This window comes from Triticum urartu, chromosome 6A (genome assembly GCF_056163025.1).
Source record: "Triticum urartu cultivar PI428250 chromosome 6A, HENAU_Tu73, whole genome shotgun sequence".
NCBI lineage: Eukaryota > Viridiplantae > Streptophyta > Magnoliopsida > Poales > Poaceae > Triticum > Triticum urartu.
This window is the reverse complement of record NC_141878.1, coordinates 280,597,164-280,613,318: the sequence shown is the minus strand read 5'-3', so window position 1 is coordinate 280,613,318 and position 16,155 is coordinate 280,597,164. Positions and strand designations below refer to the sequence as shown.

The window sequence follows — 16,155 nt, the reverse complement described above, 5'->3', positions numbered from 1 at the left end:
AAGTTGGGGACTAAGCTGCAAACTGATGGACAAACTGAAGTAGTCAATAGAACATTGTCTACTATGCTTAGGGCTATTTTGAAGAATAACAAGAAAATGTGGAAAGAATGCTTGCCTCATATTGAATTTGCTTATAATCGTTCATTGCATTCTACTACTAAGATGTGCCCTTTTGAAATTATGTATGGTTTCCTACCTCGTGCACCTATTGATTTGTTGCCTCTTCCATCTTCAGAGAAGGTTAATTTTGATGCTAAAGAACGTGTTGAATTGATTTTAAAAATGCATGAGTTAACTAAGGGAAACATTGAGCGTATGAATGCTAAATATAAACTTGCTGGAGATAAGGGTAGAAAACATGTTGTGTTTGCACCTGGAGATCTTGTTTGGTTACATTTGCGTAAGGATAGATTTCCTAATTTGCGCAAATCAAAGCTAATTCCACGTGCTGATGGTCCTTTTAAGGTGTTAGAGAAAATAAATGATAATGCATATAAAATTGAGCTGCCTGCAGATTTTGGGGTTAGTCCCACTTTTAACATTGCAGATTTGAAGCCTTATTTGGGTGAGGACGATGAACTTTTGTCGAGGACGACTTCATTTCAAGAAGGGAAGGATGATGAGGACATCAATACCATTGTTACACCCACAACCCCTACTGCTATACATACTGGACCAATTACTAGAGCTCGCGCACGCCAATTGAATTATCAGGTACTTTCGTTTCTTGGTAACGATTCTAATGTTCATGAGAATATGATGCTGCCTAAATTGGATACATTTGTCTTGCTTACAAATGAAGGGCCTAGCTTGGACAAGAAAGATGAACCTTGGAACAAGTTCAAGCGTGGAGATGATGGCATGCGCAAGGGGATCCAGAACGGAGTTACAAGTGATGATTTCAGGACTTTGAAGCCACCATAAGGAGTGCATGAAGCCTTGGACGAAATATACAAGATGCCACTTCATAAATTTTGTCCAGAGGCTATTTTAGGTGCTGCGTCACCTTATTATTGGGCCAGGCCCATGTATTTTCGAAATACTTAAGTATAGGCTGTTTTTACAGTCCGTATGTGTGGGGAAACAAGAGTTAGGGTTGGTTTCAGACCTCTCCTCCAAGGGCCACGAAATTCCCCCCTCTCCCTCCATATATACAACCCTTAGGGCGTCGTTTAGACTTTGGGTTTTGTTTAGATTAAAAGTTCGCCGTAGCTGCAACTTCGCGTACTTCGTTTGTGTCCAACAACCAGACCAAGACGTCACAGAACCCCACATTGATCAATAAAGCTTTCATCTTATATTCACAATATCCAGATTGCAATCTCAGTTTCTTGCTTATTCTTTGTTTGCTCGCAGGAAACGGGCCCTCGTGGTCAGGTTGATCGTGCTCCGGCGTGGTCAATAACCCCTGGGAGTTGGTTTAGCGATTGCTAAGGCGTGACGTCCTCGCATGTTCGTAGTCGGATCGTCAAAGTCGACTTCCTCTAAAACGATAGCCACTATCTCATCGAAAGATGGGACAACTTTGCCTCTATCAAGTGGTATCAGATTTCCAGGTTGCTCGGTTAGATTTTACAGTTTTTCGTAGTTTAGGTCGAGACTGTTCTTCATACCTATAGTCCACGAAAAAGCCAAAAAAATTAGGGTTAGGTCATCATATCCGAACCAATCTGAGCCTTTGCATAGTCTTTTTAGAGTTTTGCTTTATTGAATTTGCGATTGCATCGTCGTGTCGAGTTGCTGGTCTTAGCGTCTAGTCCCTTAGAGTTTCGAGTTCTGTTCACAGGTTGTCACGCCGTCGTCGCACCATCATCATCATTATTACCATATACATGCTCAGACCCAAGTTTGTGGGCTCTAATGGAACGAGTGTTGAGGGATGATAATGACATGCTCAGACGCCCGTTTAGTCTTGAGTAGATATCTAGCAACCTTAAATACATGCACGCAAACACCACTCCTGGTCCGGATAGGTTCCCGATCTTGTTCTACAAATTTTTTTGGCCAATTTCGGGCCCCCAATTTACTACCCTGGTCAACAGATTCACCCGTGGGGAGGTCGGCGTAAAGAGACTGAACTATGGGGTCCTTGCCCTTCTGTCTAAGGTCACCAGGGCTAACAGTATTAGGCAATTCCTCCCGGTCACCTTGATAAACGTTAGATTCTGCCTCCTTGCGAAGGGTTTCACAACCAGGCTGGCTCCGGTCGCAAATAAGGTCATCGACCAATCTCAAACAGCCTTTATTAGTGCGCGTAGCATTTTGGATGGGATTGTGACCCTGCGTGAAGTTTTACATGAGATTAGAGTGGCCAAGGAGGAGGTGTTCATCCTCAAGATTGACTTTGAGAAGGCTTACGACCGGGACCAGTGGGATTCTCTATAGGATGTGTTGCATAAAAAAGGCTTTGATCCACTTTGGGTGAGTTGGATGCAACAACTTGTTCGAGGGGGGCAAACCGCGGTGAACATAAACGGGGAAGTAGGCCCATTTAAAAAAATAAACATGGGGTCAGGCAAGGAGACCCAATCTCTCATTTGTTATTCAACATCCTCACCGACGCCCTTGCCCGGATGCTTGATAAGGCCAAGGAGGCTGTCCACATCTCGGGAGTGGGCACCAGAGTGGTTAAGGGTGACCTAGCCCACCTCCAATATGTGGACGACACATTGATATTTATAAAAAACTGTGAGAGGGAAATTGTAAACTTGAAATTCCAATTAATGTGCTTTGAGGCCATGTCAGGTCTAAAGATCAATTTCGACAAAAGTGAGACGTTTTTCATGGGAGGAGACCTAGAATTACAACTCTGGGCCGCACACATGATGAACTGTGAACTCGGATCCATCTACATGAAATATTTGGGAATGCTGATATCTTCCCGGGCCTAACTATGGTAGATTTCTAACCTATAGTAAACAAAGCTGCTGGTAGGGTGGAACAGTGGCAAGGAGAACTTCCAGCATTGAGCGGACATCTGGTCCTCATTAATGATTGCCTCATGAATATTCTCATTTTTTGTCATGGGCTTTATTTTCTTAGGGACGGGACATATGCAAAATTAGACAAAGCGAGGTCTAGATTATTTTGGGCGGAGGAGGGTGGGAGGCAAACATACCATATGGTTAAATGGGAGCATATTTGCTCCCTGAGGAAGATGGGGGCCTTGGAATGATTAATTCCAAATTTTTGAATTGGTGCCTAATGACCAAGTGGGCTTGGAAGATATTGATGGGCCAAGGGGGGTTATGGCTCTCCATATTTAAACAAAAATATCTCTTGGACCGGGGAACGGAATTCCGCCCGAACATGAAACTTTCTCAGTTTGCCAAGGATGTAAAGAAGGTTCATCATCTTCTTAGGTTGGGTACACGATTTGATATCCGCAATGGCAAGGCGGCTTCCTTCTGGCTTGGTACATGGTGTGGGGAGCATCCCCTTAGCAAGATATTCCCGGCTCTATTCGCTTTTTCCGATCGCCCCCATGCGCAAGTGGCAGATATGTGGGTAAACGAGAGGTGAGAACCCAGATTCCACCGATCACTTGGGACGATCGAGATCGCGGAATGCGATAGTTTACGTGATCGGCTCCAAGGGGTGCAACTCTTGTCGGGCCGAGATGAGGTATCTCGGAAGCTTGAAGCATCCATATGCTTCTCTACCGGATCTTAATATAAAGAGATCTTCAAATATTCCACCCCATGTGACCTTAGTGGTATTTGGAAGTCTCGAATGCCCACAAAGATTAAGATCTTTTTGTGGCAAGTGGCTCGCAATCGTGTAACTAGTGGGGATCAAACGCGAAAGAGGCATGGCCCAAGAGATGGCCTGTGCATTGGTGCAGTGAAGGAGAGGATCGAGACCACCTGCTATTTAGGTCTATTGTAGCGCATTTCATGTGGAGCGCTCTCTGTGAGACCGTTAGGTGCTCATGGAATCCGAGTGGGTTATCGGACTTGCATATGTTAATTATGGGCACGTCTGGCTAGGATCGGCGATTTGCGTGGCTTGGATGGGGCTCTTTGCATGGGCCTTGTGGACGTCCAGAAACAAACCCTTGATTGAGGGAACATTCTGCCGACAACCGGCTGACCTTCTTTATAAAATGGTATCTTTCTTGCAGCTATGGAAGCTCCTGCCGAAACCAAAGGATAGAGGAAGCATGAAGAGGCTCATACTAAGGGTGCTGGCAAAGTTCACTGAGTTATGACGTGCGGGATAGGGGACATCACCGGCTGGGAGCCGCCTCGACTTCCTGCGCTCGTGTGTTTGGGCGATCCTGACCATGGTTAGATCCATGACCGGCTTTGCATCGTCGTTACCAACCTTTGGCTTGTATCCGTACCTTTATTTTTAATAGACTCCTACTACTTTGGTTTTGGTTTTCGGGACTTACAATATGACTTTGTAAGGGCCTCATTCTTAAGGCCGGGCAAGGGCCTTCTCTCTCAGAAAACTATGAGACGTGCATGATGACTTTGTAAATTTCAAGATGTTGTGCCGCATCTTAAAAAAAATTGTATGATGACTTTATAAATCTCAAGATGTTGTGCCATTTCTTCAAAAAAAATTGTGCCATCTCAAGATTTGCACATCATGTACATTTTTTACTCGGTTTGTCTAATTTGCATCTAGATGTTTCTAAGAATGTCACATCTAAACTACAACAAATAAGGCGGCAACAAGGAAAAAAAGCTGAGATAAAAAAAATAAACCATAAACATAGTGAACATCAGGTTAAATATGACATAATTATATCATATCTAAATGTGTCCTAGACAGACTTTTTTATATTTTAAAAAAAGTCCTCGTACCACGAACCGAAGCCACCACCGCTAAGGCGATGCGTCAGCCGATCCTCATCACAAAATAATACAGAGAGAAAAATGCCCCGAGAAAACACAAGTAATTAACGGGAGGAGAGGGAGCGAGATAAGAGTCGTCGCAGCGGAAGGAGAGAGAAACAAAGGTGGTAGATGTGAGCCACCCTCTTTGTATCCCTCGCCAACTTCTCCTACCAACTTCTTTTCCTCTCCCCTCGTCTCGCGGCCGCTGCCGCCTTGCCTTGGGCCGCCTTTTCCTACTGCCGCCGCCGGCCGGCCGAAGCCGCCGGTACGTACTCGCCGTTCTTGCCAGCCCCTATTGAACGTCGCGCCGCATTGATTCTGGTCGCCGTTATGGTTATTGAATTACAGGTCCCGTATGTAGGATTGGCTGCCTTTCTTGTTTCCGTGAATTCCGCGCCTGTTCTTGGCCGTGACGATGCTTGTTTGCTTGCTCCACAATCGTATCTTGTGCGTTCTTGCTGGTTGAGTTCTTCTGCGTTTGGATTGGAAGGTGGCGGTGGTTGGGGCCTGGTGGGGACAGACTTGTAGAAAATTCTTGCGTCCTTGAGGGGGTTCTTTTTCTTTGGATTCCTCGATTGGGTTGTTGGGTGGTTGGGCGAGGCTTCTCGCGTCCTGTGTTTGCGATTTATTGATTTATGATGTTTTCGTTCGGTTCATGACACTGGATGTAATCGGGAATCGTGGCATGAAGATTTGGTAGAATTACATCAATTGATATTATGATAATTGTCACTAAAACATTGCAGGCTTGTGATATGTGATGATTTTTTTAGACTTCACTATTAAGAAACTCTATAATTCTTGGAATGTCCGATGTGTAGCAGGATTCTGTAGGCCCTGGAGTCTAGTGTGTTTGGTCAGTTGTGGTAACTAGTATCAATGACTAGTACAACACCTTACGGAAATTCCAACGTGGATCACCAAATCTGTCCGGACGTCTGAAATCCTGCAAAACGGCACCAACTGCAACGTCGGATTCTGAGGCGTGGGCCCCACCTAAACCCCCCCTCTCTCTCCGCGTCGTCTCGAGAACCACCCGCACATTCAGAGCGGACATGATCGGCCGGCTGCCCGCATTCACGCTGGCTGACCGGCCATCCGCCTACCTGGCATTCATAGGGATGAGCCCGAGAAGCCTACTCGGGCGCTCCGCATTCAACCCGGCACTCTGCCTGCCTCGGCTATTTAAGCCAGCTGCCCACGGCCCAAAACCCTACCCCTTCGAGCCCTTCTCCCACCATCCAACCACCCATCCGTCGTCGCCATGGCCTGGTCCTTTGCTATGTGGTACACGAGCCTCACGGCGGCCCGCTGTGCCCAAATCATGGCGGAGGCCCAACGCCAATTCCGCATCAATTGATATTATTCATGTTCGATGTTTGTCCTCCCAGGTCTGCATCTTGTTATACTTGTAATGGTTTCAGAATGCACAAATGGAAGTTCTATGTCTTGTAACAGTGAATACTTGATTGCAATTTTGACGGGTGGTGTTCCTGTGCTAAGGAATTGAAGATAAATTATGAGTTTCTTATTATGCTTACTATGGCCATACGGTATGATTAGGTTCCGTTCAATGTGTTAGTAGCTTATGATACTAAGAAATGAGTGAGGTGTTCTGCATACATTTGTTTGAGGCAACTAAACAATCTGTTAAGATGGTAGAGTGCTTACCAGATGCATGATGGAATTGCACCGAGTGCTATTTGATTGAACATATTTAGCACATATAATTTAGCTACTTTATTGTGGGCCTGATGACTATCTTTCTAAGCAGAGTCACTTGGTTTTTTCTCTAAGTTTCAACCTTGTTATTTGTGAAGGGCCTGAATTTTGCTCAGTGTTGTTTATCCTACCTTGTCTTTTCTCTAGTATTGAATCTTTCATGTGATCCCTGTCCCTGGCACACAATTTAAGTGGGTGATAATTGTTAGAAGTGTGGTTTATGGTTAGCAACATACACCTTTTTACCGTGTTAGAAGTCTATGGAAGTGTTGAACAAATAGTCGAGGATTATTGTATTGCTTCTTCGAACATGGGTGATATTATTGTTTATGAGCAGTAGTCATGGCCATTAAGAACAGTGTTACACAACACTGGTATTGTTTAGTATACAGTTGAGCATATTAGTAATGGATAGCATAATCAGAACTTCAGAAGCCCTTGAGTACTTGCACTCCATTTGTTGCTTTCTCAAAGTCTCCGCTTCTAACTCCATACTGTTTGCTTAACCAATTCTTTATTAATTACTTTGATTTGTTTAGTATATTCTCATATTTGGGACCCTATTGCAGGTGGCAGTTCAAGTATGGTTAGCTTGAGGAGACGTCGACTATTGGGTCTTTGTTCTGGTAAGACAAACTCATTACACTGTGAAACATCTTGCTGATATGTTGTAAAGAATCGTTTAGATTCTGTTGTAAAGAATTGTTAAGAGAATCTATGTTGTGAAAATGTGTAAATATTTTTAGTTTTATGTATAATATGCTGTCAAAACATGGCTTTTCATCATACTGATCAATTCCATTCCTGTATTCAATTGAACCTTCTAGTATATCCTATGTGGTAAATTGTTCCAGATAAAAGAAAATAAATTGTACATAAAGAGCTATAGCTAGCTCTAATCTGTTCTTGTTCTATATATAACAAACTTTTGTGAAATTTGCATTCAAAGAATGTAGTAGGGTGCTCCATGGCCCACATTTAAGTGTGTTTGGTACTTCTGTAAACACTGAAACGGGAGGTGTGAGTAGTTATGGGATGATAAAATGTATGGAGAGCATGTGTTGTTGAGCGGGATATCCAATTGTGAATTAATTGCTGCCGGTACAAGCACGGCGGTTAAAAACAATTTTGGCAGGAACTGCTGGTACCGACATGATGGGACCATAATTGGACGCGACGTGACACAATATTTCTGTTCCAAGGTTTGCAATGGTGGGAATGCTAATAGATTAACCATTTCATGATAATGGGTATGCTTATTGTATACTCATGAAACTGAGTGTAAATTGACAAAATGACAAGGCAAAGCTTCCATTCTTTTCATAATTCTTTGATGATGTATATAACTGTTTTTTTAGGGGTTGTTTAGAGGCCAAATTTCACCACTTCACCATCTGTGTGTGAAGGTAGCAGCTTGTTTGTTTATAAGCCAAAACTCTGCCTTGCACCATGTAAATTTGTACGAATTAGACATGATGCTTTGGTTTAATTGTAGATGTCCATTCTGTCAGGTGGGGCTCACCTTGAATCCCCTTGAGTGATTTAGCAATGGTTAGAGGCCAGTTAGGATGATATTTGAGGCATATTATAGCTGGCTTACTCGTTGCAATTTGTGGCGTACCCGATCTGGCTAAGTTGTCCAAGCCAGGAGGTGACTTTTCACAAGGGTATCTCTGATGTACCTTGTTAGGTCACAAGGAAGCAGCTTATCCATCCCGCCTCAACTAGTCTACTTGGCTGTCGACACAGCACTTCGACTCAACTCCTGCTGTAGTCGATCGACCTCTCGACTTGCCTTTGACTATTCTTGACTAGTCAAGGGCTTTTAGTTGAGTGACTGGTCAAAAGGCCCACTTATTAGGTTTGTCTAGGAGCATAAGGCTTTACTCCGTGGAGTATGTGCTCTAAACGTAGCTCTTTGTACGGCAGGCTGCACAACGGGCCACTTCTAGCAGGCCGCGGCTGGTGGCGGTTATTGTTGCAGTTGTTTCACCTCTGCTCCTCCTCTATCTCTACTCCTCCGCCTGCTCTGCTCCTCCCCCAACTAAAGCACTCTGCTCCTTCAATATTTACGTATCATACTAGTATTTGTGCTATCTACTTCCTCGACTACTTGAACACTACACATGACTAGTCACGACTAGTTTATGAGTTGGTAAGTGGGGTCTTGTCTTGACTCATTGACTCACCATGTTGGCTTCTTATGCCCTCGAAGGTCACATCAGACATGCCTAGGACAAAAACCTACCTACCGCACTGGATAACTCTGCATCAAATGCAGCTTCCTGTCCTGCATGTCAACATGCCAGTGCCACCTCCCTGCATAGCCAAGTGCTATCAAACCGGGTGCAGGGTGGTCAATTTGTCTAATTTATATTGTAGGGAGTGGAAATTTCATTTCCAAATGTGCAGGCTGCTAATTTGCAGAAACAGATGGTGAAAAGTAGAAGTGACTCATGTTGAATAAATCATACGAGAGCACTATTTATAGAGCGGGAAATCTTTTTTTTTTCCTTTGCCATGTAGGGCCATCTTTTTTTTCCAGGATTACATCATTCATTTCGAGAAAAGTGGTATCAGTTGTTCTGGCACTCCTGTAACCTGTTACCATTTTACATTCCCAAGCAACAGACTTAGAAAAAATTGGCAATAACATACGTGTACACATTTCATATTCATATATGTATGTGCAAATAGTCAGGAAACATTTGTGGAGTAGAACCCAATTTGTGCATTAATACTGAGAAGTACATGGAAATAAACCTTTGTGAGTACAGCTCTGCTATGTAGGTTACTGGTGGAATCTGCAGGACTTATAGGTTAACTATTGGTTTGACGAATAATGAAAATAGCTTACCAAGACTGTTGGATTTTTTTCCAGACCACCATTATATTATTGTTATCATTTTTCTTCCCATTATTGGAACCCAAATAAGGTAGGATCATTTACATAAAATAATAATTGTACGGGTCAATGAACTCAGTATGTATTTGGGATCTTTTGAACAGTTTATCACTTTAGATTTTGTTTCAGGCAAAGATTCATTGCCAGTTGATCTTCCTAAGCCTGTTGAGAATGAAAAACATGGGGAAGTTGAACATGCAAATGTCAATCCGCTCAGTGTGCACCCACTGCCCTTGGTAAGCCTATTTTTAATGCTATTGAAAACGTGTTTATAATGGCAAGGATTGCCTTGCTTCATGAAGAAACCTTTTGCTGCAGACCAGGACTTCTGACGTACTTCCAGAATCCTCAAATGGTTCCGACTCTCTTAAGGAAGAGAAAAACCAATACTATCCAGGTTTGTACTTTTTCTTACATAGTATTCTCGGTATTTCTTGTAACCGTATACAGTGCATAATATTTGTGGTCACTTTAGATGGAGGTGACGTGTTCTAGAGTTACATATAAAGTTTCCAAGCAAATTAAGATTCGTTAACAGAATATGTATCGGTTTTCATGCACTATATTTTCGCAAAACTATTGTTAAGTTGATGACAGAGTTGTGATCTCATTGCCAAGAAGGCATTCTACAGTCTAAGTTCGATTAGATTTGGCTCCAGTATAAACTACTCCCTCCGTCCCATAATATCAGATGTTATTACAACCGATATGTGAGTATATCAGTTGTAATAACATCTGATATTATGGGACGGAGGGAGTACAAAGCAAGTCATGTTTGACTTTCTTCGTCTCTTAATGGTTGAACCACCAAGCAGTTTTCATACAATTAGATTACATTTTGTATTAGCGTGATTTATCTTACCTTCATCCTCGTCAAAGATTGCATGATATGCGCATTGAACATAAAAAATGACTAGCTAATCAACACATTTTGTTTCGGCTTTTCTTACCATTTTAGGTAAGGAGATTAAGCGCAGAAAGCGACATAGAAGAAAGCAGTATGTGGACCAAGAGCCATGCATAATGAGAGGGGTCTACTTCAAAAATATGAAATGGCAAGCTGCTATAAAAGTTGACAAGAAACAAATTCACTTGGGTACTGTTGGAACACAGGATGAGGCAGCCCGGCTATATGATAGGTATTATCTGGACTAAGCTTTACTGTTATTGGTAGAACTCGGGGATGACATCAACCCTCCCGATCTCAGATCGTAGGGGTTCTCGATAAGAGGCCGGCCCCAAAGCTACGGATTGATACGAATAAGGAGACTGGGACGTAGGTTTACTTTGAGTTTAATTAATTCCTTGATATTCAGAATGACCATTCCTGGCACTTTACAAGAGTCCCTAAGTTGTGGGCTAATACAAGTCTAAACTAATATCATCTAACTGAAAGGAATTATCTGGATTGAGCTTTCTTGTGAGCTTTGATCATAATATCTCCACTCCTGTTTTCAAATAGCTTGTCCTCAAACTGGATTGATAGATGGTTGTCACAGTAGGAGGAGAGGCCTTCCACAGAAGCAACAACAGCTGAAAGGCCTAGTCTTTCTTGCCAACATGTTCATCATCATAACCGGGAACAATCTAGATAGCCAGGAGCTGCTTGCAATGATGACCAGCACATAACTTCTCATCACAGATGAAACAAAGAGCTGGACTTCGTCGCATGTTCATCTTTGTACGAGACAGCTGTTTGAATGGCTTGGATCCTATGGATGCTGTTGTGCTGAGCTCTCTGCTGGTGCGGCTGGTGCCATTGTTGTCATTCCATAACGCATGGGATGCCCTAGGACAGAAGCTACAGCTTGGTGCTCCCCTTACAATAACAAATCCAATTTCAAAGGGACTTCCTCCCTGGGTTGAGAAAACTTTTCTTCTTCCAATTCTTCTTTTCTTCATTCAACTCAGTTAAAAAAAGATACCTCAAAATATTTTAATTGGTATGCGCAAGAAATAGACCAATTTGGCAGTTTTTTGTTCAATTTCTCGTGGATTAAAAAACTTATCATCAGTATGAGTCAAGGGAATGATCCCCTAGCTCCGGATTTCCATACTTATCAAAAGCTCAATTTTGTACTAGATCGGGGCATCCTATTAGTAAACCCATTCGGACAGATTTAATAGATTGGGATATTCTTGATGGATTTGGTAGAATATGTAGAAATCTTTTTCATTATCATAGTGGATCTTCGAAAAAACGGACTTCGTATCGACTAAAGTATATACTTCGACATTCATGCGCAGAACTTTAGGTCGTAAACAGGCCTATGTCCTCATCAAGTGTTGCCGGTTTGGCGAGGCTCTACCTGAGTCTTGAGTGGATCAGGAGCGGGATAAACATGTTATACCCTCCAGTAGGCCAGGACGAAGCTGCGGTAGCGGCGACAACAGCAGTCTACTCAGCGGTCTTCTTGGCAGCGATTCTCTCGGCTTCGGTGGACATGGTGATGATGAAGGCGACGCGGACGTAGACGATGTAGTGGACGTAGATGAACGGCAGCGAGAGTTGTGTAGGAGACGCTCCACTAAAACCTAATCGCCCCTCTCCCGTACAGGATCTTGAGAGGCGGGGTTTCGGAGGCCTGCTCTCACGTCAACCGTGTACGTGGTGGACGGGATGAGATCACCGGGGGCAGCAGCAGCAAAAGGAACGACAGTGGACGGTGGGCGTGGAGGCAGAGCAGATGCGATCTGTTCTTCTGGTGGCGGCTAGGGTTGCCGACGCATCCATTGTCGGGTAGGAGGACGTGGGCTGGACCCACAGAGTCGGTGACAGCCCACGATCCGACTTCTCGGATTCGTGGCGTGTCTGTTACGGACTCTCCTTTTCTGACCGGCAAAAATTAAGCGCATTGGTGTGAGGTTGGCTTGGCTCATTCCCGCAATCCGCGCGCGTCGCGGCGAGGCTGGCGGCGGAGGAGGAGTGCGCGGGGACGGGAAAGACGTTGCATATTTGTTAATGAAGGGCATCCTCCTGGAGCGTGGGGACGGGAAAGACGTTGCCAGCTGGGATCGTGTGTGTGGACAGAAAGGCTCTGCTTGGGCTTGATCTGGGAGGAGTGCTGCTGCCGGTTGACAAGAGCGGCCCGATCTGAGGGCGATGCTGACCAGCGGGAGCTTCCATCTGTGATTAAAGCAATTGGTCAAGAGTAGAGAGTAGAGATCGACTGGCAGAGACGGAAAAAATCGATTGAGATAGAGAGAACTCGATCGGTAGAGAGGACAAGTCGCAGCGTCTGGAGGAGACCTAAACCTAGGCTCTAATACATGTTATGGATGCAACTTAATTCATCGCTTCATTTCCAGAATAACCATCCCTAACATTATATAGTCACGATTTACAAGAGTACCTAACTTGTAGGCTAAGTCAAATACAAATATAAACTAATCTTATCTACTAAAAGAAAATAACAGATTGATCTTTCCTATCTAGCTTTCCTGCGCCTGGGCCATTACGGTTGTGTACATATGCATGGTTATGTTATTTCCATCACCAACTTATGCATGATTCTGACACTCCCCATCTTTCTTCTAGAATGCATCAGCTTGATCACCATTCTGCTGTTTCTTATCATATTAGACTCTTTTGACATTTTTCATAAGCAGGACAGTCATTATTCCTGCACAGTATTTTTTATGTTTTATTAACTCCGTCCCAAATTAGTGTTAGACACATCCGTATCTAGACAAATCTAAGACAAGTAATTTGGGACGGAGGGAATATATTACAGTCTGGTGCCCATAGCTTGAACGTCAGTGCCCTGGGTGGTATCCAAAGCAATGAGCTAGTCTAGTTTAATACTTCTGGCGTATTCTATACTACTTAATTCAAAAGGTTAACAATATATTTTAGGATTACCATTTACAAAACAATATACTTGCAAGTAATATGTGTAGTTGTGTAATGATTAAAGAAAGTTATTCGTATATATAATGGTTAGACAGTACTAATATGGTAGAAGATCACTGCCCAATGGCCAAGGCAAAGTCCGCTTCATGTTCATTTGGCAATATGCACTAAGTTCTACAGAAAAGCAAGCTGTTTCTCAGAACTTGTGGAAGGGCGTATGCATAATTCTGCAATGCTTAATTCTTTTGACAACAAGAAGCCAATGACTAATCATGCTAGTAAAATTCCCTAAATATTTTGGTCCTTGGGCTTAAGTTGCAAGTATTAGTCTCTACTATTACAGTGTTCTGTAGAAACCTAATGGCAGCTTTGTCTCCCTAGATACTTTCATACTGTTGGTTCTTTATTTTGGTCAAGTGATATGGATGTGTGGCATGCTTTTGTCATGATTCCGCACCATTTTCTTTTGTAAGGGGATATTCAATACCTTGACAAGTCAAGCTTTTTCTCTACGTGCAGGGCTGCTTTTATGTGTGGAAGAGAGCCCAATTTTGAACTTTCTGAGGAAGAGAAAAACGAACTGGTTAAGTACACATGGGACGATTTCCTGGCAATAACACGCAACACCATAACCAGCAAAAGTGAGACTTGTCATGAAGTATTTTGTTAGTCATCACTTGGCAAAAATGACTGCAATAGCATAGCATAATTTGTCTTTGTTTCCTTGTCTCCAGAACAAAGAAAGGTTGGGTCGCGAAGGCATAATAAGGCAGACTTGTTCATAGGAGATACTGAGATGGTCAATGGTGGCGGGTCTTCGAACTCAGATGATGGAGATGTTGACACATCGGTATCCTAGATCGCCGCAGGACATGGACACCCAAATGGAGTCCGTCCCACAGATTCATTCCGATATAATTTACCTCTAGTCCCCCCCCCCCCCCCCCCCCCCCCCTCCCCCCTCAGTATCTAAATTCATGTGCATAAGGCCCTGGTGGTCTGATAAAAGGTTAGATAACCATGACATCTCATATTACATTGGAGATGGTCAATTATAGGAACAAATTGAATTGAAGATGATCAATTAGAATGAATTTAGCTGAGCAATCATTTGAAATGATTTCAGAACTGTGCACATCTGTTTATAGGTTTACATCAAATTTACTCTGACATGTAACTAGTTCCCGACACCTTTTATTTCATCGAGCAGTTGATGCATCGGTTTGATTTGGGCATTGGTAGAACTTTAGCATTGGAGATGTTTTCTCTCAGGCATTGAAAATTATATTTCCAGAGTGAAGTGCACCACTCGTGCATTTAACTAACAAGGGTGTCAAGTTAGTCCTAAGAGCATCTCAAACAGCACACTCATAATTTTTTGGCTATCCAAACCAATTATGGGTAGAAGAGATTGTTAAAGGAAGACCAGAGAGAGTCGACAGAGATGTAAAAGTGAACAGTTAATCTTTATTGATGAGAGCTGCTATTTATACAATGCAAGGGACGCTTCTCAATAGGCGCCCATATAGGAGGATGCGAGCAACCAAAGACGACTGCCGACAGTTCCTATAAAGCAGTGATTAACCCATTAATTAACACATATTAATTAATCTTAACACCCTCCCTAATCACAGCTTGTACTTTGTGAGCATAACCATCTTCATAGGGACTCCTCCAAAACCATCTTCATAGGGACTCCTCCAAAACCCTGGGAAAAATATGAGGAGAAAGGTAGAATTTAAAGGATAATAAATATGTCATATATACTTTCCTGTAAACTCCAGTGGGAAAAACAAAGAGTATGTCATGATTTTATGTTGATATTACCTCATTAAAAACCTTTATGAGAACTTGTAAAGTAAACTCATGAAAGAAAAAATAGTATAATATGATGCTTTGAATAGGAACGATTCAGGAAGATACTCCCTCTGATTCTTGCAAATCCCGAAGCCATCACATACCACTTCGATGAACATATTTGTGAATGTAGAAGTTGGTAGAGATTTGGTGAACAAATCAGTCACATGATTTGATTTGCAAGCTATGCAATATAGCGATATTGATTTGCAAGATATGCAATATAGCGATATTGCTTATTGCGTAACCTGTTTACATTCGGGCAACACAAGCAATATTATCTTTAAGATAATGGTTGGTGGATGTAGCCATAAGGTTTGATTCGAAGACTTATGAGATGACTACCACACCTAACAGGAACACAAAGCTTGTCCATGATCTGACATAGTTGGGATTAGGACAAGATTTTTCTGAAAACGAAAGATTAGGACAAGATGTTTGATGCATTGGAGACATTGAAAGATATTATTTAGTGTCAACCAATTGTGTTTGATGGATCCAATGCATGCACTGTGATATGAAACCATAGGTTCCAACATCTTATTTCCATCTCTTCATGGTCTAGATGGATCTTTCTCAACGTTTAGAGAACAAATAACCATGGAAATTATGAATGGATAAGACTTGTCCACAATCAATTTTTCCAATATAATTTGGATATAGACAACATGTGTACCATAATGTATGAGTGAAGGTGCTCGAGGTTTTACCCAGATCCTTCATCTGAAATTCCGTCATTTAAATGATCACATGCTTAACATGTATGGGTAATCATCAGTGTAGGAGTAATCCTTGTGTTAAGAAACTCATTACGTCGGTTGTACCAAAATATACCGATAACAATAAGCCGTATAGTGACATGCTGATTTTACACAATGTATGTTGCATTTTGATTTAGTAGTGATATTCCATTAGGAACCATCTATGTCTGAATCTAGTGATCCATATGGATATGTAGTCACTACACCTAT

General features: G+C 42.5%; 1 protein-coding gene across 1 annotated transcript; it reads left to right on the top strand.

Annotated features, from left to right (window-relative positions):
- The first annotated feature begins 4,890 nt into the window (after positions 1-4,890).
- LOC125529074 (Integrase-type DNA-binding superfamily protein) lies at positions 4,891-14,447 on the top strand. The gene is made up of 7 exons (XM_048693483.2): positions 4,891-5,112; positions 7,139-7,195; positions 9,604-9,710; positions 9,793-9,871; positions 10,433-10,613; positions 13,847-13,968; positions 14,062-14,447. Exons 2-7 carry the CDS (start codon positions 7,153-7,155, stop codon positions 14,184-14,186), a joined length of 657 nt encoding a protein of 218 aa, XP_048549440.1. The 5' UTR covers positions 4,891-5,112; positions 7,139-7,152; the 3' UTR covers positions 14,187-14,447.
- Positions 14,448-16,155: the final 1,708 nt, after the last annotated feature.

Bases quoted from the DNA above. Each gene is read 5' to 3' on its own strand.
- LOC125529074 (XM_048693483.2), top strand. From the start codon at position 7,153: ATGGTTAGCTTGAGGAGACGTCGACTATTGGGTCTTTGTTCTG. The intron at 7,196-9,603 runs GTAAGACAAACT...ATTTTGTTTCAG, and splicing joins ACTATTGGGTCTTTGTTCTG to GCAAAGATTCATTGCCAGTT. The intron at 10,614-13,846 runs GTATTATCTGGA...CTCTACGTGCAG, and splicing joins GCAGCCCGGCTATATGATAG to GGCTGCTTTTATGTGTGGAA.